The 27,087-nt window shown below is 41.2% G+C and overlaps 2 protein-coding genes across 4 annotated transcripts in view; one reads left to right on the top strand and one right to left on the bottom strand.

The window, feature by feature from the left end:
• Positions 1–4,062, bottom strand: part of LOC121667054 (putative threonine dehydratase) — a 32,490-nt gene extending 28,428 nt beyond the window's left edge. For 2 of the 3 annotated variants that reach the window (XM_042033174.1, XM_042033177.1), the window contains exon 1: positions 3,288–3,475. In XM_042033174.1, coding sequence (XP_041889108.1) covers positions 3,288–3,421 — 134 coding nt within the window. In that variant the 5' untranslated portion in view covers positions 3,422–3,475. Of the gene's footprint in view, positions 1–3,287; positions 3,476–3,862 lie in introns of those variants that run through there. The other variant, XM_042033175.1, reaches the window with a different exon arrangement.
• Positions 4,063–14,700: 10,638 nt separating this feature from the next.
• PLAC9 (placenta associated 9) lies at positions 14,701–26,998 on the top strand. Its single transcript, XM_042033181.1, has 4 exons — positions 14,701–14,888; positions 24,535–24,632; positions 25,526–25,646; positions 26,816–26,998. The coding sequence occupies exons 1-4, from the start codon at positions 14,831–14,833 to the stop codon at positions 26,824–26,826; spliced, it is 288 nt and encodes a 95-aa protein (XP_041889115.1). The 5' UTR covers positions 14,701–14,830; the 3' UTR covers positions 26,827–26,998.
• Positions 26,999–27,087: the final 89 nt, after the last annotated feature.

Here is a 27,087-nt window from a genome sequence, read left to right as displayed (position 1 = left end):
GGATGTTCCACTGATAGTGGACACAAAAAATGCAGAATTTATGGGCCCCAAGGATATTTTGCAGAATTCCCAAGATAAAGAAGAAACTAACAAAGCCAACTCAGCAGCTGTGCTGAAATCAGCTCCAACTGGGCAAAAGGTGATTCTGGCAGGGGCAGATCCTGACCACCAACACAAGAAACCACTGACCCAAAAGAAGAGAAAGACTGAGCATTGAGGACTAATTAGCATGAGAAACAAGAGAATCATTAACCAATAGAAGGTAGAATACTAATTAATAAGAGAACTTACAGCAAATGAAAGCTGATTCCTTTGTTAAAACATATAGATAGTAAAAAGCATTGATAGTTGGTGTGCTCGATTTGTGGAATCCACAGAACACTTGTGCATGTCTCAAGTATAATGAATGGCTCTCACTGTGTAATTATTGGTTTGTTGCACACCAGGTAAGGAATCTGATTTTTGTGGACAACAGTAGCATGGTACAAGTTCTGTAGAATACTTTAGCATCTTTATAGACTGTGCCATGACAAGAAGTTCCAACTCCAATGCCCAGCTTGGGCTAAGCAGTCTCAAAATGTTAAACTTGAATTTCACTTCAAACTCATATGCACATGTTCTCTACATGTGGATTTTTAATTTTGTCATTTTTTCATGTTTCTTAAGCTTATACCCTGCCTTATATGTTGCCATGATCTTCAGGCTCCCTGAAGACCTTCCTGGAATACACTGACCAAGAGACATTGTTAAGACACAGTTTTAGACACATTTGTCATCTGCTTTCAGGTAACTGGGTTCAGATCTGATGCCTGCAAGTTCAGAATATTTATTAAAGCAAAAGGTGACCCCTTTAAAGTCACTTCTGCCTCTTTCCTCAAAGTGTTGAGCAGAGATGGATCATGCACAGGGGGCAAAGCAGCGGGAGCAGCCTGCTGCAGGTAGCAGTGTGTTCAGCTTATGACTGCAATGTGACTGAGGCTGGGATTTCCTCTTACAGGAGTGAGAAAGAGGCAGTCTCAGGATATGACAGAGAGGGCCCTTTCCCTCATCCAAATCCCTTTTACCCAGAACCTCTCCAGCTCCATTAATCCTTCTAATTCCATGTCCCAGCGCTGTCTCCTCTGACCCTTCTCGATGCCTGAGCCTCCCAGACCCCTCTGATACTTTCCTCGTTTGTTGCAATCCCCTTTCCCAATAGCTCCTAAACATTCCTGTTCCATCTCAGCTCCTCTTCTACCTTTTTACCCATCCCCAAATACTGCAATAGTAGCAATTTTTTAAAGCATCTAAGCAACTTGTGCAAGTGGGACTTTATGAAAGACAAATGGTAGAAAAATAGAGGCTTGCTGAGATAAAAGTGTCAAGAAGCATTATAACAGATGTCATCTTCACTGCCAGGAATTCCCCTGTATAGTGTCTGAGTGCCCTGCACACCACTACAGGGTGACAAGTAAACCCCTGCAGGCACGGGGAAGGAACACATTAGATCTCTTCGACAATACATTTAAAACACATCAAAGACAACACTGCATTCAAATATGACTGTCTTGAATTATGAGTATTTTGTGTAATACTAGTACTTAGAAACACCCATTCGAGACTGTATCACTCCAGCTAGTGGCACACACAGGATGGAAATATAAAATGCGTGTCTGGCATTTATATGCCTAAACCCTATGCAAAGTGATTGTTCCTAAATCACATAGGAATCACCAACATCTTCCCCTAAACAGAAAGACATGTTCAGCAAATATTAGCTCAACTTTACTGATAGAAACTGGGATGCAGACAGATCCAGTGACTTGCCTAAGACTTCCGCAGGAAGTGTGTCTTAAGGACAAACAGATTAGGGCTTAGTAACCAGCCTGCATGACAAAAGTGTAAGCACTGTGACCACCCAGCACAGATAGGTACGTAATAACCAAGCCTTGAGACTGAGCAGGCTTTTATAACTCTGCTCACCATATACAGGTCTGACAAACCTGTGTGATGCTGCACCAGCAACACACACAAAGAAAGCTCAAGCTCATGTAGGAAACAACCAAGCTGTTTTATCACCTCTGATAAAATCTCTCCTTACTTTTAGTAAGTCAGATTTATCAGTGCCTGAGCCTAGCACTGTATCTGCCTTCATCTGTGGTCATAATTTATTGCCATTCTTCTCTACACACTATGCACATGTCATTGCTTACTGCTGGCAGTGGCAGCTGCGTGGCAACTGCTAAATAGATAACACTGGAAAAAGCAATCTGAAAGCAAGAAGAATTCACAAGGCCACCCATCATGGAACTGTTGAAGAAGAGGTAACCAACTGTCCCTCAAACAAACACATCCCTCTCAAAAGTTCTTACAAGACATTCACAGCTGTGAATGTCAAATGATCACTATCCAACACTGCACACAGTTTGGCAGCTAAAACTCTTCAAGCAATTAAACTTTTTCCTAAGTTGAATGTATTCTGAGTCTAAAGGTTTTCTGCTGACTAACACATCTCCATGATTAACTCGTAATTAGGAACAAATAGCACAATTCAAACTAGAGGAAAGAGTGGTCCTGTGCTGAAAGGAGATTCACAGTGCACTGCATAACAGGTCACATCACGGGTGACTTTGGGCAAGCCTTTTTTTGCAGTGCAGAGCTGAGACCTTGTCTTCCCCTTTATTAACAGCATCAGGCCTAATGAAAAAATTTATGTTTTAAATGTTAGCAACATATGCAACAAGAAGAAGCAGAAAATGAGAATTGGCCCTTGTTTGTACCACATCTGGCAAAACCAGAGCATGATCTTGTTAGTGGTGTCCAGATAATAAAACTGAGGGAGAAACAAACTATGGAAAAGGTTAAGAATGGGGTTGCACAACACCACCATTCCATGTGTGTGCACAGCCTCAGCTCATGCTACACAAGGGCACTAGATGACTCTTAAATTCCATCTGCACCATCCAAGCCTGAAAACAGGAATTTAAGATCACCATAAGCACCATAACAAAGACAACCACAGAACTGTAATAACAGGATCTGACACGGACTATACCAAGATAAATTTTCAGCAGTCCATTGGCCTGTCTAGGGCTATTTCTGATACTGTATTCATGAAGAAATAAAAAAAGCTGAACTCCACAGGCTAAAAATATTCAAATCTCTACTTCTTCTAGTGGATAACTCCAAGAGCAACTCATATCCACAGAACCCCGTGAGATTACGGAAAATTACAAACAATTTCCTGGGGTTTCTTAGTTTGGTTTGATTTTTTTAAGAAAATAAGGAAAGGAAAAAGAAAGCATTACCTATACAGCACAGCGACTAAATAAACAACGAGGCGAAGCAAAACTCCAACTACAACACCATAAGGAGGCAGAAGGGGTCCAGGGATTGTCATGTCCGTGGGCCTGGCCCTGGGTGAAGCCCGAGGGCTGACCATGACCCCTGAGGGGGACAAAGGAGCACTCTAGCTCTAAGTCAGACAGCAATGTTCTCCAACCTTTGCCAGAAAGGGTCGTAGTCTTCATCTTCCCTGTAGCAGTCCTGGGGACTTCTGTTTTTTAGCACCTTGAAGTAGATAAACTGTGCTGCAAAATTCATTGTAATTCCTTGTGCAAAGCAAAGCTGGGAGACAGCTGGCAGGGGACACACTTGCCTGTGAGAAGTGTCAGCCCTGCACTGCCTGGGTGGGAAATAGCAGGCAGTGTGCTGTAAGCAGCTCTCAGCACTGGCTGGGGGGGAAGTGCCTTTGAAAGAGATGGCTGCTGCTATTTAAAGAGATTATTTCAGAGCCCAACCTGTCCCTGTCAATTTGAGTCAGGGCCTGGATTATGCTTGGGTGACGCCTGTTAGCAGGACACTGAAAGCTTTAGTTACTTACTGCTTAGCTGTGGACCATGATCCCGACCTGTTGCAGGGCCCATGACTGAGCAGCAGGACTCTCTGGTAGGAAGAGCAGCAGGAAAGGGATGCCAGGTTTGGGGTGGCTGAGTCTCTGCAGGGGTCCTTTAAGGCAGCACCAAGAGACATGGGTCCTCATTACTGAGGCACAGAGGAGATAGCTCAATTCGTTCAGATCTTCTCTTGGCACAAGTCCCTGTAGCAGAAGAATACAGGTATCTAGATCACAAAGAAAAAGAAAGACCATCTAGAGGAAAGACAGTAACAACAGAGAGCTATATCTTTATAGATAGATATCTGTTTTATCTTTCTATATATAAGGGTTTATATATTTATATATAAATATATAAGTGTGTAGGTATATATATATATAAATAATATATTCTTGATGGAGTGCAGTCTCCAGGCTGCTTTGAGATGGACCAGGTGTCCATTTCCACATATGAGTGGTCCCTCAGTACCCTCTGCTTTCTGCTGAAAGCATACAAAATCCTAATCTCCAAGATAGAGAACAGACACATCATAAAATCTAACCCAAGCTGTGACCTAACTCTCCCCAAAGGATATAATGAGAAATACTATATTCTGATTTATATGGGAGAGTCAGAATAAATGATCAAATAGTCTTCTGGGACCTCTGGGAAAGTCTGAGCTGTGCTGGTGGAGCCTTCCCTACACAGGTGTGGCAGGCAGGCCCATGTTCTCTTGACTTCATCAGTACTGATGAAGCTCCAGATTTGCCATTTTTTCAGTTTCTCATGCACAAACCCCTTTTATTCTTCCCTTTCCAGGTGGTGGATGTGCAGGCTGTGGTGGTGCCATGTGCTACAAGTGGCCACAGCCCAGCAGCACACTGCTGCCAGGAGCGATGAGACAAAATGCACTTGGCTGCTGCCAGCACCGGCTGCCAAGTTACGCTCAGGCCAACTTCACTGGTGGCTTGAAGCGCAGAGAGAAGGCAAGTGGAGTTACTGCTTTGGTCACAACACATCTGAACTGCAAGGGTGGGCAGGAAATGGAACTTTGAAGCAATGAAAACAGCAGTTTATCAATCTTTCAGGTGTCTGAGAGTCCACACCAATGTGCTCAAGTCTTGACATGAATTTGGTTCCTCACAAACAAGGCTCTGACCTGTGATTGACACTTGCAGACCATGCTGAATGAATAAAAGGACTTCTGGGACCATTTGGTCAAGAAGCTGGAAAAAAATTTGCTGAGCTGTTGCAGGACAAAAGTACATGAAGCACTGAATTGCTATCCCTGTAAAGCACTCCCAAGCAAGCAGCCCACAATAGAAGAAGGATCTTTGGAAATTTCTGCTGCAGATTTTGGCTCCTGTAAAACATTCTTTCAAAGCCCTTGCCACTTCCAAACCTGTTCACAGTGCTTTAAGAAACACCACAATTACCACAGGAAGGAAAAACTACCTTTCAGCTTTGATTTTTTTCTTTTACATGGGTGGAAGGAAGGGATAAGTAAGATAAAATTGCATTGCTGGTAGTGTCAAGTAGTATCTAACACAATTGCCATGAAACTGTCAAGGATGACAGTAAGTTACAGATCACCCTAGATGACATTTCTTTTCAAATCTAGAGTTTCTGACTTCCTTCCTGCTCTTTGGTGGGTCCTAAGGGAAGGAAGCCAATGCCTCAGTGCTGCATAGCTTTCCAAAGGTTTCATTTACAACTTCCATACTGCCACCACTCACTCTTTGTGTGTTTCTGCAAGGAAACCATCGTTCATATCTGCACAGCTTTAGGCTAACTGAGACCTCAGTAAAACCAGCCTTGGTCAGAGGCACTATATACATCTGAAATGGCAGTTTTTGGGAAGTGGTTTTATCGACACCATAATAAAATATTATCTTGTACTTAGATAATTTTGAGTCCAAAGAAAGAAATATACCACACACTTTAATCAACAGGCAGAACTGAAATTAAATACTCACTTGTGTAAAAAAAAAAAAAGCAGTGATTAGGACTGGAAAGAATTGGAAAATCCAAGTCTCCGAAAAACAGTTTTATACTCATCAGGTCATATACAACTGCCAGCCTTCCTCTCTCAGTCCCTGGTGCAAAACCCATTAAAAATAGCATAATGTGGAGAGGACCAACTGCTCCTTTTTCTAGAAAACCTTTTAAACAAGGTTAAGCTGCACTTTTCCTGAACTGAAAAATAAAATAGAACCATTTTGCTGTCAGAATGGAAAACAATGCTTCATTCTCTTGTAACCAGAGAGAACTCAGTTTGGACAGCACTGAGAAAAATAGCTATGGCCATTGTAAATAAGGACTTTATTGAATTACAGGACTTGAAAGATTGTTTTGAAGGGTTAGCCAAGCTTTTCCCTACACTAAATAAAATGAATAACATTTCCAACCCCAGTGAGAACAGCATGGGTGGGAAGTGATAGTCTGTCCAAAGCAGAGAATTTTTTACAGAATTTGATCACTTGCAGAAGAGGGAGGAGACAGTCTGCAGTTAAGCCAAGAAAAACAATAAGTTTCTCAGAGAATAGGAACTCCGAAAACCAAAATAATAATTGAGGATTATGCAACATGTTGATGCAAATATGGTGGTAAACCACTGTGATAATCAGTATGGATAAAGAAATACAGACAACTCATAAGGAATTGGCAACTAAAAAAAAAAAAAAAAGAAAGAAAGAAAGAAAAAAGAATAGGCACCAAAAAGCTTCCCGTTTCCTTCTTATTAAAGATACTAATTTAACTCCCATCTCAGATTCTTCATAAATCAATATTCATAGAGCAGATCAGAGTTCCAGCTCACATGTGTTTATATTTTGTTTCTATTTGTCAGAGAGCAGCTGACCCATGGCAGTAAAATGCTACATTCCCACTTGTTATCTTTAGGGAGCTCAGAAAAGGCTGAGAAGGTAGATTGAAATCAGTGGAAACAGATTTAGCTTCCTCAAGCTGTACTTCAGAGACTGAAAGAAAGGGCAGGCATAAATTCAAAGAACATGTTTGCTGGAGCAAGAGGCAACAGGGAAGCCTGGATGTGCTTTGTCTAAAGTTATGGGACAGACTATATCTGTTTACGTGGGACAGACTGTATGTTTAATGTAAACATTTTGCAGAAAGGATGTGATATTTCTCAAGACAAAGAGCAAAAGTTTACATTAGAGCCCAAAAATCATCTCCTCAAAATAGTATCTATAAGAGGTCTAATACTAAGATGCTGAACCAACAGCATCAGATGAGGAAAAACTGGGAACTCCAGCACAAAGCTTGTACATTGCTGTTACAAAAAAAAAAAAAAAGTACATTCTCTTCTGCTGACACTAAATAACTGATAAGAACCAGCAAAATATTTTGTGCTGCTATTTGGGATATTAGCTGTAACATCCTGCTTGTCTCAGTTGCAAGTGGTAGGATAATATTTCTAATACATGCAGAGGCAGCGGATTAGCATTGCAGATGCATGAAAGTACCCAGTGCTTTCCCAACAGTCTATTCTAAGCCACCTCACAAAATTATATTAATGAACAAAAACTGTATCCAGTTATCTCTGAATAACATGAGATGCCTTATGTCACCCCTGACTCCAGGGTTTTTGTCCATCTGGGTCTAAAGCACTGGTCACGCGGGTGTGTTCACACAGAGTGGAAGAGCACCGGCTGAAGCCCGTGCAGGGAATCACTGAAAAGCCACATTTGACTGTCTATGCAGAGAACAGCAACTGTGATCAGCAGCTTCACTTCTGTTCTTCCAGACACATTAGAATATCACAGTGTCACCATATAATTTCAAAGTGCTACTGCAATAATTTTTTCTCACTAACAGAGAACACCAGGCATTCAAACTGCACGTGAACGTGAGCTGAAACACAATTAGTTTTGGGGTTTTTTAACAGACTTAACTCTCAAAGGGATTCTGATTTGCCGCAGCCTATAGGTAACTACTCACGATGCCTTCAGAGACTTTAATAGCCTTCGAAGATGTTTGACATGGCCCTGCTTAGACACCCAGCAGCAGTGAAGAACAGATGGTGGTGTCTGCTGAACGCAGACCAACGCTTTGCCGGGGTGCCAGCCCCCTCAGCATCGGCACGGACTGAACTCTGCTTCCCCACCAGCCCAAGCACGCTCAAGGTCAAGTACGTAAGAGTCGGGGGCTGTTACTGCGTTGGAGACACTCACTGATCCAAATCCTCTTCCCTCCCCTCCCGCTGTGTCTAATTAAAACACTGAACTCTCAGTTGCAGTTCACGCTGTGCTGGAGATCAGCTCACCTGGGCTGTGCCCAGCGCTATCGCAGGAGAAGGAAAACGAAGAAGCCGCCTGAGCCAAAGATGGGGCAGGAGACAAAGCGGCCCCTGGGGTAAGCTGGTGGCCAGAAACAGGTCACCTCAGTGACACCCGTGAGGCAGCTCCCCAGCTGCCAGGGCCATTCACACGTATTTGCTGCCCGCTCCCCACAGCTCTTCCCCTGACCTTCTGCTGGGCTGCTCCCCGCATCTCACCTCGTCTCCGCCTGCTCCCACGCTCTTCTTCCAAAAATTCCATCAAAGCTGCGCAATTAAGTCCCTCCCAGTGATCCCAGCAGAATACTGTGCACCCTGGACTGCTATAATTTCTTCTAAATTCAAACCATAGGCTTTTGCTCCATCAGCTTCTCCTAATTCACTTTCTTAATGACGAAGAGATTACTTCAGAAATATTTGTGGCATCCTGATGATTCAATTGACTCCTGTCCTCACCTCTGCTGCTTCTTATTCCTCGAACACATGCAATGAGCTCTCCATTTCCCTTTGACTTTTTTATCGTCTAATATTCTATTTCCTCTTTTCTCAGTCTTAAAGAGATGTTAGATAGTCATCAATGTGAAAGTCATCCCTTCATTATTGTGTAGGTGGCAAAAAGTAGTATTCAAGAGGATAAAAACAGATAGCACTTACAGAAGTAAAAATACAGAATGACATAGATTAATATCTGCATTAAGACATAATATTTCTGTTATTCTTACAAAGACTTCCAGGGGTGGGTCTGAATTAAAGAACAGTTGGGACAGATAATCTAAAGCATTTTACTGCATCTGGACAAACTCTTATAACAGATTTTTTAACTTACTCTGAGCCAATTGGTCTCTTAAGGCAAGGAAGGATATCCTAAAATCTGACATTGGAAACAGCATCCATACTATCGTGATTTCCTACATGATTGCTGCCTCAGGTGATAATTCTCACTCCTACTTCTTTCCTCCTTACCACCAACTAAACTATGCATGCAGATACAGCAAACTAATAGCAAGTGTAGCCACCATCAGCCTCCCTCCTAAACACATATGGAACCGATTGCACTTTAATGAACTCATTAAAAAAAAAAAAATTTAAAAGGGGTGGAGGACAATAGTTGAGTTCACATCTGTTTTCTAACAATTGGAGTTAATGTCCTGCCTCCAGAGTCTGTAGAGTGTGCTAATCTGTTCATTTGTGCATATGCTCACAAGGTTTTCATGCCTTGGATCAACTTTTAATAGAAATTTTTTCTTAGGCACTTCTCTTCCTTCTTATGGTTACACTATTTCCCTATGGCAACTACCACAAATTCTCCTATTAAGTAGTGGCATTATGAAAGTATTTAAGTTGTCTTTTAATGCAGTTTTGCAGATGGAATTAAAGATGTGAGAAGCCAGTACTATACAGTAATAACTAGCTGTACTGTTGGGGAATCTTGTTGGACAGGATCCATCATGTGATTAACTACAAAGGCAGCAGGATGAAAAAAATTCATACACATTCTTGTTCACTCTCTGCCTGGAAACATGTATTGGAAGCATGTTTGAAGAAAAATTGCAGCTAAAGATGTAAGGGATCTGTAATAACAAAGGAACTACTATCATCCTGCTACAGTATTGTATATTCACTCACATACGTATTTTAAAAGGAATTTTACCAGGGATTTTTACTGCATTGGCTTTAAAATTATACACATACTATAAATTTTCAGAGAAATGGCAGTGGAGTGATTAGCTTGGCTTCTCTCTCTTCTTGGCAAGTCATTCTTCCCCTTGCAAGTCTCCATGACCTTGTGGTAATTAAGAGAAAAGGAGACTAGGCTGACTAGCAAACAAAAAAGGGATTTAATTCCAGCTGTTTCTCTGTTTTGTTAGGTATCTCCACGCACATGGCAAATATTACCTATATTCACAGGCTTCACATACATGGCTGATGCATTCCCTAATGGAGAAAGGTACACAGCTGTGTGTTAAGTAACAGACCTCTGCTGTACTGCTGTTTGTCATGACTCGTGTTCAGCAAGGTGCTGCTCAACACATTAATAGCTTCTCAGATATTAGCAGCTCCTTCATGGAATTAAATTGTGGCTTCAGTTTCAAGTAATTATCTCATTTAATTGGTGTGGTTTGCAATACCAATCTGCTAAAGACACTAGCTGAGTAATTCTAATTTGGGAATAATCAAGTGCTTCCCCCATGAGTATTATTTTCCCTGAATATTATCCACCACAGACTCACAGATCTATTTCACATTTTTATGTGACGCAAATGGGTGGACGTAAAGTTACAACAGCAAAGGGCCACAACCTTCTGCAATAGAAAACATAGCAAATATCAGATCACCCTTTGTGCAACACAAGACTGGGAGTCAAGAGTCTATTCCTGAATTACTAATTTAGCTGGGAATATAGTTAATCCTTCTTTCTAAGGACAAAGATTTCTTTTCACTAAAATGGGTGGGCACACTGCATATCATATTTCATAGGGTTCCTGAGGCAAGGCCAGGCTTCATAGAACGCCTGAAATCTGTCAAATGAAAGGATGTAACAACTAGTTAAAAATACAAAACAAACAACATAATTCACTAATATTCCACATGACCCACCTTTTCCTTCAGCTTTCTGATTCAGTTTCCTTGCAGATCATTGCTCAGGAAGCTGAAGCCACAGACTGAAAACAGCCTGAAGCCATCAGATGCTTACCTAATGCTGGCAAACAGAATCCAGCCTAGTGTGCTGGCACCAAGATGACACCAGAGAGTCGATTCCTGTAGCTGACTCACTGCTGGCTTTAGGCGTAGCACAAAATGTATTGTTTTGAAGAAGGCTGGATCAGAGCTGTCTGCTCCATGACACATACACTTGTTAACTTCTCCAGGGAGGGCAGAGACAGAGCCGATCCTCACAGTGCTTCACACTATGAACCATGCGACGTGGGTTCTTAACTGCATCAAAGACTATGCTTTTATGACAATAGCAGGAGAACTTGATGCTTTTTGATGTCCCCTGCAAATCGAGATAATAAACACGACTACAAGTTGATATACAACAGACCAGAGAGGGGCCTGCACTGGCACAGACCATGAAGGTATTCACTCATGGAAGGCTGCAGCCATACGACCTGTAACTCCGACAGAAGCTGCCCCATGACCAACAGAGGCATGGAGGCTCCATGGAGACTCCCAGGGACGTGGTGCTAAAAATCACTACTATCAGAAGCTTTAAGTGGCAATGTCTACTTCATTCTAATGAAATCATCACTGCAAGAGGCCCTTCATCTGTTCACCAAACAGAAGTACTGTTGCAGAGCAAAATTCTCCTTCCCTGAGAAGCAGCCCAAAAGCTGCATACTTGCTCTGCTCAAATCAGCCTCTCCAGGTAATAAAATTCTGCTTCTGTATCTGTTCAACAACTGTTCCAAGCCAGCAGTCAGAAACTGAATGAATTCCGAGAGTGAAAATAATTGACCTCTTCCAAATGGATCACGAAACAAGTCTCAATTTACATTAAGTATTCAATAACCTCCAAGTAGCAAGAACTTCTGGTCATGAGCAGCTGACAGAAGTTAGGCCTGTGATGAGAGCCTAAGGTACCTCCACAATCTCTAATGGACACCAATCTTCTCCCAGGGGCAGGTAGGCAGACCACACAAACCTTGCACAGATTTCGTCATCCACCAGTGTTAAAGCCAGGGTGGATATTATACTCTTTCATTTCCTTCTCTTCAGGGTAATCCTCTCCCTACAAGGATTGGTTTTCTACCATATTTTTGTCTCCTGAAGTAATCTCCACTTAATTTTCTGTGTGTCTCACATAAAGTCCTATTTTCTCCAAGTGTCTGCTCAGCTATATCCTTTGTCAGCCCATGCTGCAGGATGTCATGCCCAATAACAATGTGATTTTTTTTCACATGGCACATATGTCCTCTGCTGACACATACCCTTTATTTAGTCTGCTCCTTCTCCCTATGCACTCTGCAGTTATTTATTGCTTTTGCCAAGCATTTAGCTAGTCCAAGAAAGAGATACAGAAAGACCATATCAAAAACAAACAAAAAAAAAGCACCTCCCAAAATAGACTTAATCCTTATGTTTGCTCTCCCTTCCACCAAACTGCCTGCTGGCATAAATTCACATCCCTGTTCACTGGTATGCTTTTTTTGGCCACCGGTATCTTGGGAACATCTCAACAGCTGGATTTTGTGCAAACCTATATTCATATGATCTCATTGTGTTCTCATATATGGCCATTTCCAAGATGAATGTGCGAAAGAATGCTTTCTCTGACGGTAATCAGATACTGACTAACTTTTCAGAACACAAATATGTTTGCATCATATTCTTTCTTCTGCTCTCAAATCATCCATCTTCAGAAAAATCTACTTTACAATTTAATGGGTATTGTCACACCCCCAGATTTTTTGTACTTTTGTTGCGAGTTAAGTTGTCTTCTCTTGCAACTTCCCTCTGAGTATTTATAAATAACAAATGTAATCTGAGGTAATTAACCAGGATGACCAAAAATCTCAGGACAGGTAGTCCTACTGAAAAGCAGAATCCCACTGGACAGAAATATTCCTTCTGGCTGCATTTCCCTGCAGTGGAAAAAACTTCTCTCTGATTACAGAAACAACCCCTGGAGGATAATAGTAGAGAAAACCCACACTATTTTGTTTAGTTCTCCATGGCTATCAGACCAGCACCTCACTATAGTCAAACATAACACAGTATGCAAAAATATGCAGGAAGTGCCTTAGAGGGACAGAATTGTTCCAGGAGCCTGAGAGCAATTCAGAAGGAAGCCCAAGGAAATGTGCTGTAAAGGGGGTGAATGGCCTCAGCAAAGGTGGTCTGGAATGGAAATTGCCATCTTTTTTCCAGTGTGTTGAAGGGAAAACTGTTTCAATGGATGGTCATTGCTTTTTAGTGTGTGACATAGAGGATGGAAGAGAGAGCTTGCAGAAGGCATCCATGCAGGCTCCCTTTGCAATACAGAGAATGCATTGGGTGATTCTGCTTAAAAAAGGACAGAGGCAAAGGATAAACACTTTCAGAAAGCAGCAGCCAACTATTCATAAATATTCTTCTTCTGGTCCCCAGTTCCCTCTCTTCAAAGCACAGACAGCACATAGATAATGTCTCACTTCAAAAAACACAGCCTACCACATCAGCATCTCATATTGAAACACAGGATAAAACTGAAGGTAAACTCACTGTTACCTTTTGCAGTTCCTCTCTCAAGACCCATTTATAAAAAAATTAAGATTCATGTACATTTTCAGCAGGCATAATCAAATTTATTGTCAAAACAAGAATTTGTAAGAATTATAGTATGCTACATAGTGATTCAAGCCAAAACACCCAGAAAAACACTGCCACTCCAATTTTCGTAGTTCATTTAATTTTTATTTCATAAAAATGTTAACTTATTCAAACCAGCCCTGAGGACTTAATAAACACTGAGGTTGTTCTATGCCTCATCAAAACTACCAGCTAAATTCCAGTCTCAGAATCTCTGTTACTGAGGCTATTTTGCCTTTCAACTGAGCTTACAACCTAACCTGCTATGGAAGTCACTGAGGATGATTCTACTTTGAACTCTGAGATAGCATCCCTACAGGATCATTTTCAGATATTCAAATAACTTGATTTTTTGACTGCTAGGGAGGTGGTAAAGACCAAGGAAATCTGTTCTAGTTTACAGGGGTTTATTTTCAGTGGTTAAAACACTGTCTATCCTTGACAACAGCCTTTAGGATTAAGCAGGATGCCTTCGTGGCCTCTCACACATACAGAGCAAGTATGCACATTCTTGCAGTAGTTTGAAAAAAGATAACTCAAACGAACGTGAGGAACAATACCAGGAAGGAGATACCTGAAGTCTTTGAACACCAGCCTAGAGAGGTCAAAGACTGATGCTTATCCAGTCAGCACCCAGAAACCTGTTAGACAAACAATGTTCAACCAAGATCCTGCTAAAAATCCCACACGTTGCCAGGCTACCATGAGTAGCACTATTTTTGCATGTGATGTTACCAAGCCCAACCAATTTTAAAAGCCTGCCAAACTGAGAAGAGCTCAGATGGCTCCTCAGGTGATCCTATTATACTGTCCAAACATAAAGCACCACAGACAGTTGTCACCTCCCACAACACTGCCACACATTGAACTGCCCAAGAAAGATGTTTCTGCGCTCTTCAAAAAGAGCATATAATAGTAAAAGCCCTATAAGCTCACAAGAAGTAAAGATACCATGTTTTCCAACACTCCTGCCTTGCCTGCACCAGATGAAATTCCACAGGGAAAGAAACATCCAGCACCCCTTCCTCCTTTCTCCCTTCCTTTCCTTGCCTACTTGCTGTATTTACAGGACCCAAAGCTTTTCATCACATTCCATTGTAGTCTGTGTAAATAAATACAAGCGTAAAAAAAATAACTTTGGGGAGCCTGGGCCACTTCCAGCTTGCCCAGATAGCTGGGCTGTGCGTGGAGCTGGAAGGGTGTTTTTTAAAAGGAGGGAAGCAGAAGAGAACAGCTTAAGAATCTTGGCTCAGCCTGGGCATATTTCCGCCTAACTCTGGCTAAACCTCAGCACGAAGGGCTGGACGAGGAGTCGATAGGAAGCCGGGGAGGGAGGGAGGCTCTGGGGCTCTCCAGCACAACTGCGGCAGAGTCCGGGCAGGCTGAAACCATGCTTCTCCTTTGGGCACTGGCATTTATTCTAGTCCTGCAGGAGCAAGACATTTTAGGTAAGTGATTCTGATCTTGCAAAGCAGAAACTATAGCTTAATCTTAGTAAGGTCAAAGCCTTTGCATGGGGTGGGAGGGGGAGGTAAATAATTGCATACTCTATGGATTTTATGTGAAGGTGACACAGGTACATGTCAAAATTCTGTGGGCATATTGTTTTTAAGAGGAAAAACTCCATTTTTGTGACATTAAAGTCTGTCCTGTAAGCATATTGTTTTAGTAGAGATTTTTTACTTCTTACAGGAGATACTATCACTCTACCTTCAGAAATTCAGAACCACATTGAGGTGCTGCAGACAGTGCCCTGAATTTCCATAACTACTGTACTGGCAGCTGTATTAACATCACACTAATCCATTCAGAAATGAGATTGAAGTTCAAGGTGATTAGAGAAAGATTCTCCTTTATTCAAAGGCTTCTTTTTAAATTTCTTGGTAACAGCATCACATTTTTATTTCTTCTGCCTTGGAAGTACAAACAGAGAACATCTGATAAGCCTGCATCTGAATTCTACTTTCGTTAACAAGAGATTAGTGCTGAATAACCTGTAATCACATTGTAGTGTGACTGAAAGCTATTCAGTTTGGCTAGTTCAAGGCCTTACAGTCCCTGTGTAACCACAAACCTGGCTTCCCAGCCTGTTTGTACTACATCTTTTCTGCTAGCTGAGGCTCAGCTTTATTTTCTCTCTGGTCCTACTTTCTTGACAACACAATGGTTGTATTTCATGGCAGGGTACTAAGATCCTATTACATTCAAAACATTTCCTGAAAAACTGTTAGTCCCTTCTGCCCCCAAGTCCTAGTCACTCTTCTTTGCCCTGACATCCTCTTACTTAACTGGCTTTCTGATGTTTATCTCAGTGATGAACTGAAATATCAATGCAAAAGCAAGAGCACTCTAATTTGTTTCCACTCCACAAGAATTCACTATCCTCTTGTGAGTTTTGTGAGCTTCACCAAAATAAACGTGAAATTAAAGGAAAATTAAAAAAGGCTTTGTCTATTCCCCAAAAAATGTGGTTTTAACCTCAAGTCATTCACAAACTCAGATAAAATCCAGTTAATTAGAATAGCATTTGAATAATAACTGCAGTGGAGACTAGCACCCAGTATCATGCCAGGTGGCAGCTACTCTGTCAGCAAATCATGTTTACTGTCTTCATGGTGTACATCATGCAAGATGAGCAATTTTTGTGTCTGTCGTGACCCGGGGAGCACCCTGACTGACTGAAAGCTTAAGAAAACCATCCCCACTTGCCCTTTGCTATCTTTGACCTGGGGAATCTAACTTTTGATTCACTTGCAGATCCCTCCATCCTAACTCCTGTGGGTTCCTCTCAAAAATTATTCAGCCAAACTAGAATTTATGTTTTAATTCAGCTATTAATATTCAATAGCCAATCTCATATTCGAAGAGCTCAGCCTCCAAATCATTCAGGAGGAGAGGATGGCACAGGGGCCCTTCTGGATGCAACCATATGCTCCTGCCACAGTTCACAGTGCTTTCCTGCTGGTGCTGGGTTAATTTGTGGGATGCTGCTCAAATGCACCACACAATGTAGTCTGGAGCACATTACCTGCCCCATCTAAACATGTTTCCATTCTTACAAAAACATCCAGGCAAATCGTTCTGAGGGGTGTGGCAGCCCAAGAGCAAAGAGTTTGCTCCATGTTTATGCGTGGCAGAGAGGTGACCTGGAGTTCTCAGGTAAACAAGGACTGGGCAAGCAGGCTGGCCCCCTGGCATGGGCCATTAGGGGAGCGCACCAAACGCTGAGCATTCTGCCAGGGAGAACTTCCAGTGCAGGCACTGCTGCTCCACACTGTGGTGTGACTTGCTTTTAAACAGCAGAAGGTTCAGTCGGTTTTATCTACAAGTTAAAGTAAACCAAGTGTATGAATGTTTTTCTTCATTCACCTAACATTTTTTGAATTCTCGAAATCTCTTGAATCCTCTGATATTCACATGCAATATCGAAGCTGGGAAGATCTATAAGCTAGACCATTATCTAGAAACTGGAAAAAAAGAATCCTTTCAGAACAGCTAGATTCTGCCCCAAACTGACCATTTGCATTCTCACAGAGGAGCAGTTTTTCTCTAGGAAATTAAACCACTCCATTGTAGAATTAAAGCCACAGTAAAATTTTATGATAGGTATCCTATCTTAGACCAGACTTGGACTCATATTTCTCTACTAACAAATTAGTAATGGTTTAATCTATACTCCATGTTATAGGTATTTTCTGTCCTTATGGAAATCTATCAGCATTATTGTCTCCAGCACAAGGTTTACAGTCTTTGCAGAACACACCTCTGAGCTCCAACAAGGAAGGAGAAATAAAGTTTGTGACAACAAAGTGTACCCAAAAATAACTGCATTTGTTAAGATTGGGAGGCATCTGGAGATAGGGTTCAGTACACAAGTGAGCCTTTTATAAAGGGATTTTACACATCCATAAAGCCCTATGTTTTCTTATGTTTAGTTAAAAGGAATTTAAGTTCTGTGGACTTTCTAACCCCCAAGTGCAAAGCAAAAGTTAATATCAAACTCCTCCAAAAAATCAGAAGTTTAGAAATACAGGACTCCTGTTGTTTATCTGCAGGGTGTGGCTCTATTTATAAACACAGCTGATCTGCTCTGCTTGAAGCAGTTGTGATTCCTGGGCCTGAATGTCAGGATCTAGTGTGTATGTGTGTATGTATCTCGCCTTCTCTCACTGTTCTACTTCCTGAGTTGTTTCAGAACAAAAGAACTGTCTGCCAAGAGAAAATACACCTTCAAACAAGTTCTTAGATTTGTTTAGGTATTAGAAAAAAAACTAAAATTATGTTATTTCATTGTACTTATTTCTTTCTACTACCATGACTTAGACATACGAAAACTACACAATCACAGAGCTAACGAGTAAGTCACAGACTCACCTCACCCACTACCCATGACCATAGCTTCTATTAATAAACACAGACTAAAAGCCATGTCCTCAGAAAATTGAAAAAGTCTTTATCCTGCACAAGCTGGATTCTTTATGTATACTAAAACTCAGCTCCTTCCTAAACAGCTTCCCCTTCTCTATGCACAAGTATTTCCTATTTCTAGCTATAATCCTCCTAACACTTAGGCTCAGTTCCCATAACAAATATATATTCACACAAAAATAAACACATAATAAAGGCAAACTTTTCTGCAGCCCAAAGCATCACTGTAAGATACAGCATGAATTAGAGTAACGTACCTGCAAATTATGCAGCTCGTGTCTCTTATCAGTCTCAGTGAGAGAAGGGGAGATACAGTCCCTGTAGCCATTTTCCATCGCAGCAGCAAGTGCAAGAGGATGGTCTCTGGCTGCTTGTTCAGTAGACCAGCATGCTGAAAACACGGTCCAAGCCAACAGTTCCCTCACAGGAACAATTAATTGCTATCCTTCTTCCTTTGAATGAAAACACATAAAACTTAAGTGCTTTTTACAATCATAGATATGGTCAAATAGCAGAAAAAGGAAAGTAGTTTTCCAAGCAGCGATTTTGCTTCTGGCACACAGCCAGGGCAAGGGCTCAGAATTTTCTGTGCCTTAAAAAAAAAACCCACCCACTGGAAGCACAAACTATCCCTGGCCTTGTGCACTCTCTGTCCACTGCTGGGTAAGTGAGAGATGGATCCCCTTATGAAATGAGGATTACATGGATCACAATAGCAAAAGCTCCCTGTAAATGAAGTGGTTCTACACAGTAATATATGCTAACTATCTACTGAGGAACAATTTCTATGAGGTCCCATTTCTGGTTTTGCACATCTCACAAGCACGAGTGATGCACGGTCGGACCAGAACACACCGTGACATCTCACACAGAGGTGCATGGGACAGACTAGGCAGAGATGTGAAAACTCATAGGCTGATACCTGACCCACCTTCATTAATACATTCCATAACCTATGAGATTACCCCTTTGCTCCTTGTCTTTCAGGTAAAAAAGAATATAAGTATAATCTTAACTGATGTAGGATCTGAAATAATATTCATAGTAGCATATTGTACATCTTGATAAAGAAAGCATGAACCAGGTCTGCAATTTTGGAACTTGACTTTCTGATATGGTTATTTAGCTTCTAAAATTAATATTAAAACTAATTTCATGGAAGAAGCTTACTTCAGGATGTTTCCCTTATCAGAGGCTCATAAATCTTGGATACCGGAGAAATCCCTTGGATTTTTTCCCATATTTGAAATCTTCCAAGACATGGCATTTAGGCAGCACTTGAAGTATTCAGTGAATGTATAAATTACAGATTAATCCCTAATCAGGCATTAAAAACTTCCTATGTATCTTCTTGAAATAAAAACAAAACAAAACAAACCCTGATACAAACCAATCTTCCCACAACCCCTAAATTTCAGATCTTCCTATACTATCAGTTTACTGTCTAATATACAATGCCTACTTTCCATCTCCCACTTTGGATAGATCATATTTACCCTGAATTAAATTTGCCTTGTCGTTCTGCCATAAAAGCTAGAGCCTAGTAAAGGTGTGTGTACATTTAAATATTTACATGTATATGTATATATTTGCATGTAAATATAAGCAAACCCATGCAGTTGCCTCCAGTGTGAAGCACAGTAACCTATAGCAATGTGTAAGTTGCTAAGAAGTTTTATACATTCCTTACAATTCCTGCAGTCTTTATTGCAATCACTAAAGGTAAGAATTCCCTTATCTTTAAGGAAATGGAGACTAAACCCTAGAAAGAGGCTCAGAGGTGTCTAAATCACATATAAGCATTAGTGTTTTATGGATTACAGCCAGAAAGATGCTCTATGTCCAGTTAAAGATATGCTTCTGAGTGGCTAAGAACTTGAAGGGAATCAGTGCATTAAAAAGCATTTTCAATACAACACTTGCTATCCAAATCATTTAGTTTTGATGTCCTAACATTAAAATTGAATATGTCTTGAGTTATATATCACAGCTGAAAATGAATTTGGGCACACTGGTGATAATGAAACCAGTAGTACTTCCATATACCAGGATGCCAACGTAGTTAATTAAGGGCTGACATAACTGGAAACTAACTTTGATGCTTTGAAGAACAGCCTCCAAAATTAAATATGACTAACAGTCTTAGCTTAACATAGTCTTTGGTCTGAAAGCACTAGCACCGACAGTTATTAGTATCAGTTCAGGTTCAAAGCAATTGAATCATTCCTGAATTCAGCTGCAGGTTATCTTCACCAACCACTTTTGAAAACTGTGCGATTTCTTGAGCTAGCATTTCAAAGTTGCATGCAAATTTTAAAGTGGAATCCAGCACTTGTATTTAGAGAAAAAAATAATTTAAGCAAAGATCAGCAAATCCATTCAGAGGTCTGTTGCATTCCTCCCAAACTGGTTAGTGGATTCACCATTTGAACTTGAACCTCCAGTTCATGACCTTTTTCCTGTTGGAACATAAATCTTTACTATCCCTATTCCTTTTCTCATCAAAAGCTATCCAGCCACCTTATGCTATATGCTCTTGAAATAAAATTGTATTGCTAAACCTAAGGCAGTGCAAACAAAAACACACAGTGCGTTTTCTTGAAGAGTTAGACATGTTCACCTTTATGCCCCTTGCTCTATCGCATGTTTTTAGGCTTCCTTTTTTGCTATCTGGTTCCTGTTTCAACCTCACATCTTTCACTTGGCCTGTGGCTTGCTTTGTTTTTCCCCTCCCGCCCTACTGAGCACAAACAAGAACCTGCAGTCAACTTTCAAAACCACACTGATCACAGAATGAGGCAAAAGGAATTTTACAGGTTTTAAGATCAGTGGGGAACATTGCGGTCACTCACCTTGACCTTCTCTGTAATGCAGACCAAAGAACCCAACCCAGGAATTTCTAGATCAAGCCTGTAACTTCATTTGGACCAGCAACGTGTCATTAGGAAGGATACTTAAAAAGACCTACCAGATCTGTGTCATCACGTACTTTAGTTCTGTCAGTCCTAGTAACAGCAGGAGATGACAGCAAAGAGGCAGTTGCTCAGGTTTATTCTGATGCTTACCATTAGCAACTACTTGGATGATCAAAATGAACCATTTAACAGCCATCTGGCTAGAAAGAACCCTGATAGTCCTAGAAGGGAACTTCTTCAGGGAGCACAGAGAAGCAACACCTTGCAGGGCTGGGGGAATATATCAAATGTACAGGAGGCAGAAGATCTTAACTGAGAGATATTCTCAATCTAAGGCCCCTGCTCTTAACCTGTTTAGCAAGGCTGTTTTGATTCTTACTTCATTGCTCTTTCTCTCCCTTGTTTTAAGATCAAGTTTTGTACGGTCAGGCTGACCATGACACATAGATCTTGCTCTTCATCATGCTACTTCTTTCAAACTTTAAGCATGTTCTTCTATTAAACAGATCCTTATTAGCGAACAGTTCAGAGATGCTCCATTTTCCTGCTAGTGTCTGACTGCATGACAGCATAGGGTGGTTGGAACTACCCAGATTTATGGGCACCATCAATGTAGCACAGAGGACTTAATCAGAGGGAAAAAAGCATGAGTCATTTTCTGATCTTGAACACGAGAGTTCTGGTTCTTGATGGGAAATAATCACCCTATATATCAAATAGAAGGGATTTCAAGAATTTAACTAAGCATCTCACTTGCAAGAAACATCAGGTAGAAATTTGCAGATGGGACATTAACTGAAAGGTAATGTTCTCTCTGTCATACTGAAATGTTACAAGTGTCTGGGTGAAATAATCTATTAAGTTTCAAATGAGAGATTTAAGACATTCAAATATGCCTCCTACACACTTGACTAAGCTGTCACAAGTTGCAAACACCCACACATTTTAAATATGTAATTTATACGGCATACAAAGAACACTTCCCTTTTGAAAGTGTTTAGCTTCAAAACTTACTACCAAAGTTTTCTGTACTTGCGCATGTTCTTTGAAACATAGATAAGTAAAAATTCCAATTTACATTTAGAAAATACTTCTTCAGTAACTTCACAAAGAAAGTACCTGGAAGTATCCTAAAAGGCCATTAGTCTTCTGCTTACATGGTTTGCAGCCTTCCATTCTTCACTTCCTTTACAAGCTGACTGTTACTATTACATGAAGTAGAGATGCTGCTGGAGTACGGTCAGTGCCAAAGGCAGATTGTGACCCTTTCTTTCACTGGTTGCAATACAGAGAAGGGCAGTGCTCATAAGCAACATTCCATGTGCTCTCTTTGAGCACATGGAAATTACTGCTTTGGCTGAATTGCCTGACCATAGTGACCCAGACATGTGCCATATTTACAAGGGACCGGATGTGTCCTGCGAACAGCCCGTCCCAGAGATAAAGCTGTGGGTTAAGAGCTAAAGCCAGACAACAAAATAACCATAAGTGTTTTGGGCAGCAAAAGCCTCAAGCCAGGACTCAGAAAAAAGAAGAATCTGCACTGACAAAGCACTGGTTTCCCTGCCAGCAGCAGCAGCCACCCACCTGAAAGACCCTGTTCTGGCATGGTGGAGAAGGGGCAATTGCAAGAGCCTGAGCAGCTCTGTTCTGGTGTGAAAGTCACTAATAGAGACATGGACACACAGGTCCTGAGAGGGTTTCTGCTAGCTCAGCCCTCAGCCACTCCATACTGTGAGGTCTACAACTAGACATGCTTTGGCTTATACTAACCCTTAGCCTTGCTAACATCAGCTATCAGGTGCTTCCTGAGACACTTAGGCTTGGCCTGTTTGTCAAATTTTTTAGGCACTGCACTAATTCTGTTGTTCTGAGTGACATCTTACAGCTCTGTCAAACTAGGACAAGACACTTTGTCCTCCTCAGTATGCCCATTACAGCTAATAATGCAGCAACGTGCTTTGAGTGGTGGAAAGCTGTCTTCCTCCGCGTCAGGAGAGGAACCCACCACCCCAAGGAACCAAGAGCTACTGAGTCCTGTGTCTCATAGCAACCCCTTTACCTCATTCTCTAGATGTACACAAAGCTGTGCAGTGCTTGGCTAAGCTCACAGTAAGATGTGACAACCTTACATTGGCTATACATACCTCTCATGGCACACCTGCTTTGAACAAATGCCATTCATCCATCATATCTAACCTCCCCACCTACAAACACCTGCCTAGAAAATCAGCCAGCACAATTTCAGTATCTCCACACTGTTCCAGTCATGATGGAAAAACCATGTAAAGCAACAAAAATTTTGAGAGGTAGCATGGTTCACTTGACCACTAAGACGGTAACAACACTCATAAACCACTACCACAAGCAGCAAAGAGGAAAAAAAAGGCAACTGCAAAGCAGCTGGTGTTGGAGCACCTGCTGTATTTCAGCACTCTAGTAAACAGGCAGGTGAAGTCTTTGGGTTTCTGTCCTAGCAGCACCACCTTCTGGTGAATGCACTAAAGAAAACCCCAACCAAATCTTTGCCAAACCAATTTCCAAATAATGCCCAGTAAGTCAGGTTACATTGTAATCCCTCCTCTCCATCCTCCACCCTCCAATTCCAAGAATGCCATTCCAACTCAGAGTACATCTCTCATCCCCGTCAAACTGCAATGACCCTTACTGATACGTTTGCCATCACCTGACACCTCTGTTTCAGAAATCTTGACACAGGCTTTAGATGAAGCACTGCAGCAGTTCCAAATCAGTGCTCTGGCACAGCAGTACTGAAGACAGAACTACTTACTGCTCTCATGTGTCTTACTGTTCATTACAACACAAGCTCAGTTTTGTCTTTGTTACAATCAATGACAGAATGAGTTGCTGCTGCTTCCTCATTATCATAGCTGCTTCAAGCATCAAACAAGAGCAAAACCTAACTTTACATGCAGCAAGATACACTTATCACTTTAGCACAGTTTAAAATATTCCGCTACAGTTCTCTGCACACATGTTAAAATTAAATGTCCCTGAATGCTGCACAGAAATTATGAAAAGGAAATTGGCTCCACTAAAGCATGGATGTCAGCAGCTACTGACCTTTCATGGAGCACAGCCAGCAGACTGAAAAGTTCAAAGAGCAAGAGCTCATGAGCACTGAGAGATAAACACAGATAACCAACAGAGATATGTGACTTTGTACATAGCACCATATACGAGTCAGCAAATGATACCAGCTGTACACATTTTTATTGTTTCCCTTCCCATTGCAAAGTCAGACTGTAAGGAACAACTTTCTGGCACAAAGGAATCATCAGCCATCATTCCGCATCCATTTGGACAAGCTAGCTGCTCTTCAAAGCTTTACCGCACCAGCTGCTTCTGAAAGAAGTCTTAGAGGAATGATTGTGTAAAGCAGATCTTCCCAACAGTCAGGTTTTACACTTAAGAGAGACAGAGTTACAGCCTATAAACTTACCTTACACAGGTAGGAAAAAAATAGATTGTGTAAAACAAACACACACATAAACAAAACAAAACCACCCCTGGCAAGAGAAAAACACCTTGTTCCAACCAACACAACGTGTGCAGGCAAGGAGACATTCACAGCACTGGGGCATAGCTGTAGTTATTGGAAAAGAGGTTCACTTCCTACATTTGGTTCATAAACAGTGCTGTGTAGCATGCAAAATACCACTTCAGAAATCAGAAAGGCAAGGCCTGCTATTAAAAACCTCCTGCTAATTACCTGTGTCTGTTTTTGCAGCTGCTGCAGATCCTGTCAGTATGGTACCTGGAAGTTTGGAAAGAGGAAGCTGGTGTAATGAACATACGATCCACGAACGCTTAGATATTATTGAAGAGGTAAGAGGGATTGTGCTGGCTCCTCACCAGACCTCTGCCCTATCCTGTTGACCAAAGGAAAAATGTCCCTTCTTGACTTTATCTAGTCAACGTTGGACTTTTTTCAGATGTCATAGTTTCTAACTGTCCATAAAGCCATTATCACCAGAAATACGTAATCTTGATGAATTCAAAAAAAAACTGATTAATAACTTATTATATATCAGCCTTTTCTAAAATGTTTATAACTGTGCCTTTAATCTAAAAATCTCAGAATCAGTATTTTTAAAGTTTCACATTGGCTTTTGGGTAGATGTGAGTTCTGCAGGACTCCGACTGAGGAGTTTCTGCTTACCCCTGTTGACACTTAAGAGCTACATGGGCTCTATGACTGGGGTTCTAGGAAAGGTGCAGTGTTTGAATTTTTTTCTCTGGTGTCTTAAGCACCCAAAAGTACCTGCTAACTATTCTCAGCTGGATAGTTCCCAAACTCCATGCTGTGGTTCTCAAATGGCAACATTACCTCTCTTCTGCTCTCCTCCCAGCCCTCTTCTTTCCACCCCATCAACTCCTCTCATTGTCCATGCACATTCTTTTATTGCATATAATGGTGTCTCAGAAACGAGAAAGAATTACAAACAAATTAATGCAAAGCTCCCTCCAAGAAGTCAAATTATTCTTTAAATAGGGGTGCTGTAATTAACTCTTGCAAAACAAAGTGCTAATACTTGGTGCCACTAGAGGCCAGCAGAACACCAGAAATGTTTAAACCTGCAATGCGCAATACAGACTAAATTAGCTGTTAGCATTACAGGATATTAGGTTTGCATTTCTGCAAACACGACTGCTGCAATTCCTTCCACTTGACTCTTTGACTGCTTCCTTTCTCCATTTTTCTCCCTTGTTTCCATTAGAAGGTAATAAAAACAGTGGAGCACCTAGAATCAGAAGTCAAATCACTGCTCAACATCATCAGTGAGACAACATCGAATATCCCCACCGCTCCAGGAACTCCACTTATAGACATTTTTGATGGTCAGTATCTGGTCAGGTATAACCTAAGCTGAAAAAAGCATTACATATATTACCACCAAATATGCCTTCTTTTCTCCTCCAAGATGTGAACTAATTCCTTCATTCAGCTCAGGGTAGCTAAGGCCTCATAACTGAGGGCCTCAGGACCCCAGCTCTGGGTCCAGTTTGGAAAATCAGGTTTCAACAACCACTAAAGAGAGGGATGGGAGAATAGGAAGCAACCCACCTTAGAACGGCAGGACAGACGAAGTTATCTCAAGGTCCCTTTCAGTTTTAAGATTCTGTGATTCTTTAGCTTCACATATGACTAAGTAAGGGAGGGCAACAACAACCACAAAAAAAATTGGAGGTATTACCATTTTGGTATCTTAAATCCAACTTTGACATTTGTAAGCCCCTTACACAAAATGTGCTCCTGGATAAACGTTTTTGGAATAAATTAAACCATAAGAGAAATTATTTGGATGAGACCACCTATTCTACTCACTTTCTTATAATGCTCTATGCTCTTCATTCTCTGCCCAAGTACCAGTCGTGCATTTAACAAGGTGAGACACTCCCGGTGGAAAACAAACCACTTGTGGACAGATACAAGCATCCACAGACATGTTTATGAAATCAGCTTTGTCAGTGCTGGGCTGTTTGTTCATTTAAGGTAGCTGTACCTGGGCACACTACAGTGCATTTACTTACAGTGATGGAAGCGGGCTCGAAGTAGACAGCAGTAGAGTTTATGCTGGTTTTTGGTTCTTGCAGTAGGCTGTATGGATCTGGTCACCATGATTGATGATTTCCTCACCAACTTTGTTATCCATTGAAGTTTCCAGTTTTCTGTGAGGAGCAGTTAACAGGTTAACAATTAAGTTACTCCCCTGCAATGGAAGGGGGTATTCCAGTAGAAGTGAAAAGTATTCCAGTGAAGTGTTGCAGTGCATTTAAAATAGAAATCAGCACACAGCACATCTACAGCCAAGTACTACTCAGATGGATCTTGTAACAACTGCCAAAGTGCTCAAGAATTACACATTAGACCTTCGATGATTTCATGAACCAAAGTGACAATTCCCCACTTTAGAGTAGCAAGATTAATGTTTTAAATGAGATTTATCCACAAAGACTGATCCTGATCTCATAACCAAAAATAATTACATCAGCTCTTCTCTATACAGATGCCAGCTGAGCACTGTGAAGACAGAAGACAGCTGAATGTAACAGTGTGGTTGTCATAAACAGTTGCACTTCTGATCATTTAATAAGCTTGTGTTTCCAGAATTTGTGCAGGGTGAACAATCCTCAGCTGTAGTTTGTCTTCTGTGTTGCTGTGCTTTATAATAAAAAGGTATTTGCTTTTAGACACTGTGTCAAACTTTGTATTCTAAATCTTTCAGCAGCCCTACTGTATCAAAACTGCCTTTCAAATAAAGTATTGTAAGAAAAAAAG

This window comes from Corvus kubaryi, unplaced genomic scaffold (genome assembly GCF_017639235.1).
Source record: "Corvus kubaryi isolate FWS band 111438036 unplaced genomic scaffold, C.kubaryi_AGA036_p1.0 37357, whole genome shotgun sequence".
Taxonomy (NCBI): domain Eukaryota; kingdom Metazoa; phylum Chordata; class Aves; order Passeriformes; family Corvidae; genus Corvus; species Corvus kubaryi.
The sequence above is the reverse complement of the archived record's forward strand: the minus strand, read 5'-3'. Positions and strand labels throughout refer to the sequence as shown.

Coding starts and splice junctions, on each gene's coding strand:
- PLAC9 (XM_042033181.1), top strand. CDS start 14,831: ATGCTTCTCCTTTGGGCACTGGCATTTATTCTAGTCCTGCAGGAGCAA. Junction 14,889..24,534: donor GCAGGAGCAAGACATTTTAG/GTAAGTGATTCT, acceptor CTGTTTTTGCAG/CTGCTGCAGATCCTGTCAGT. Junction 24,633..25,525: donor GCTTAGATATTATTGAAGAG/GTAAGAGGGATT, acceptor TGTTTCCATTAG/AAGGTAATAAAAACAGTGGA.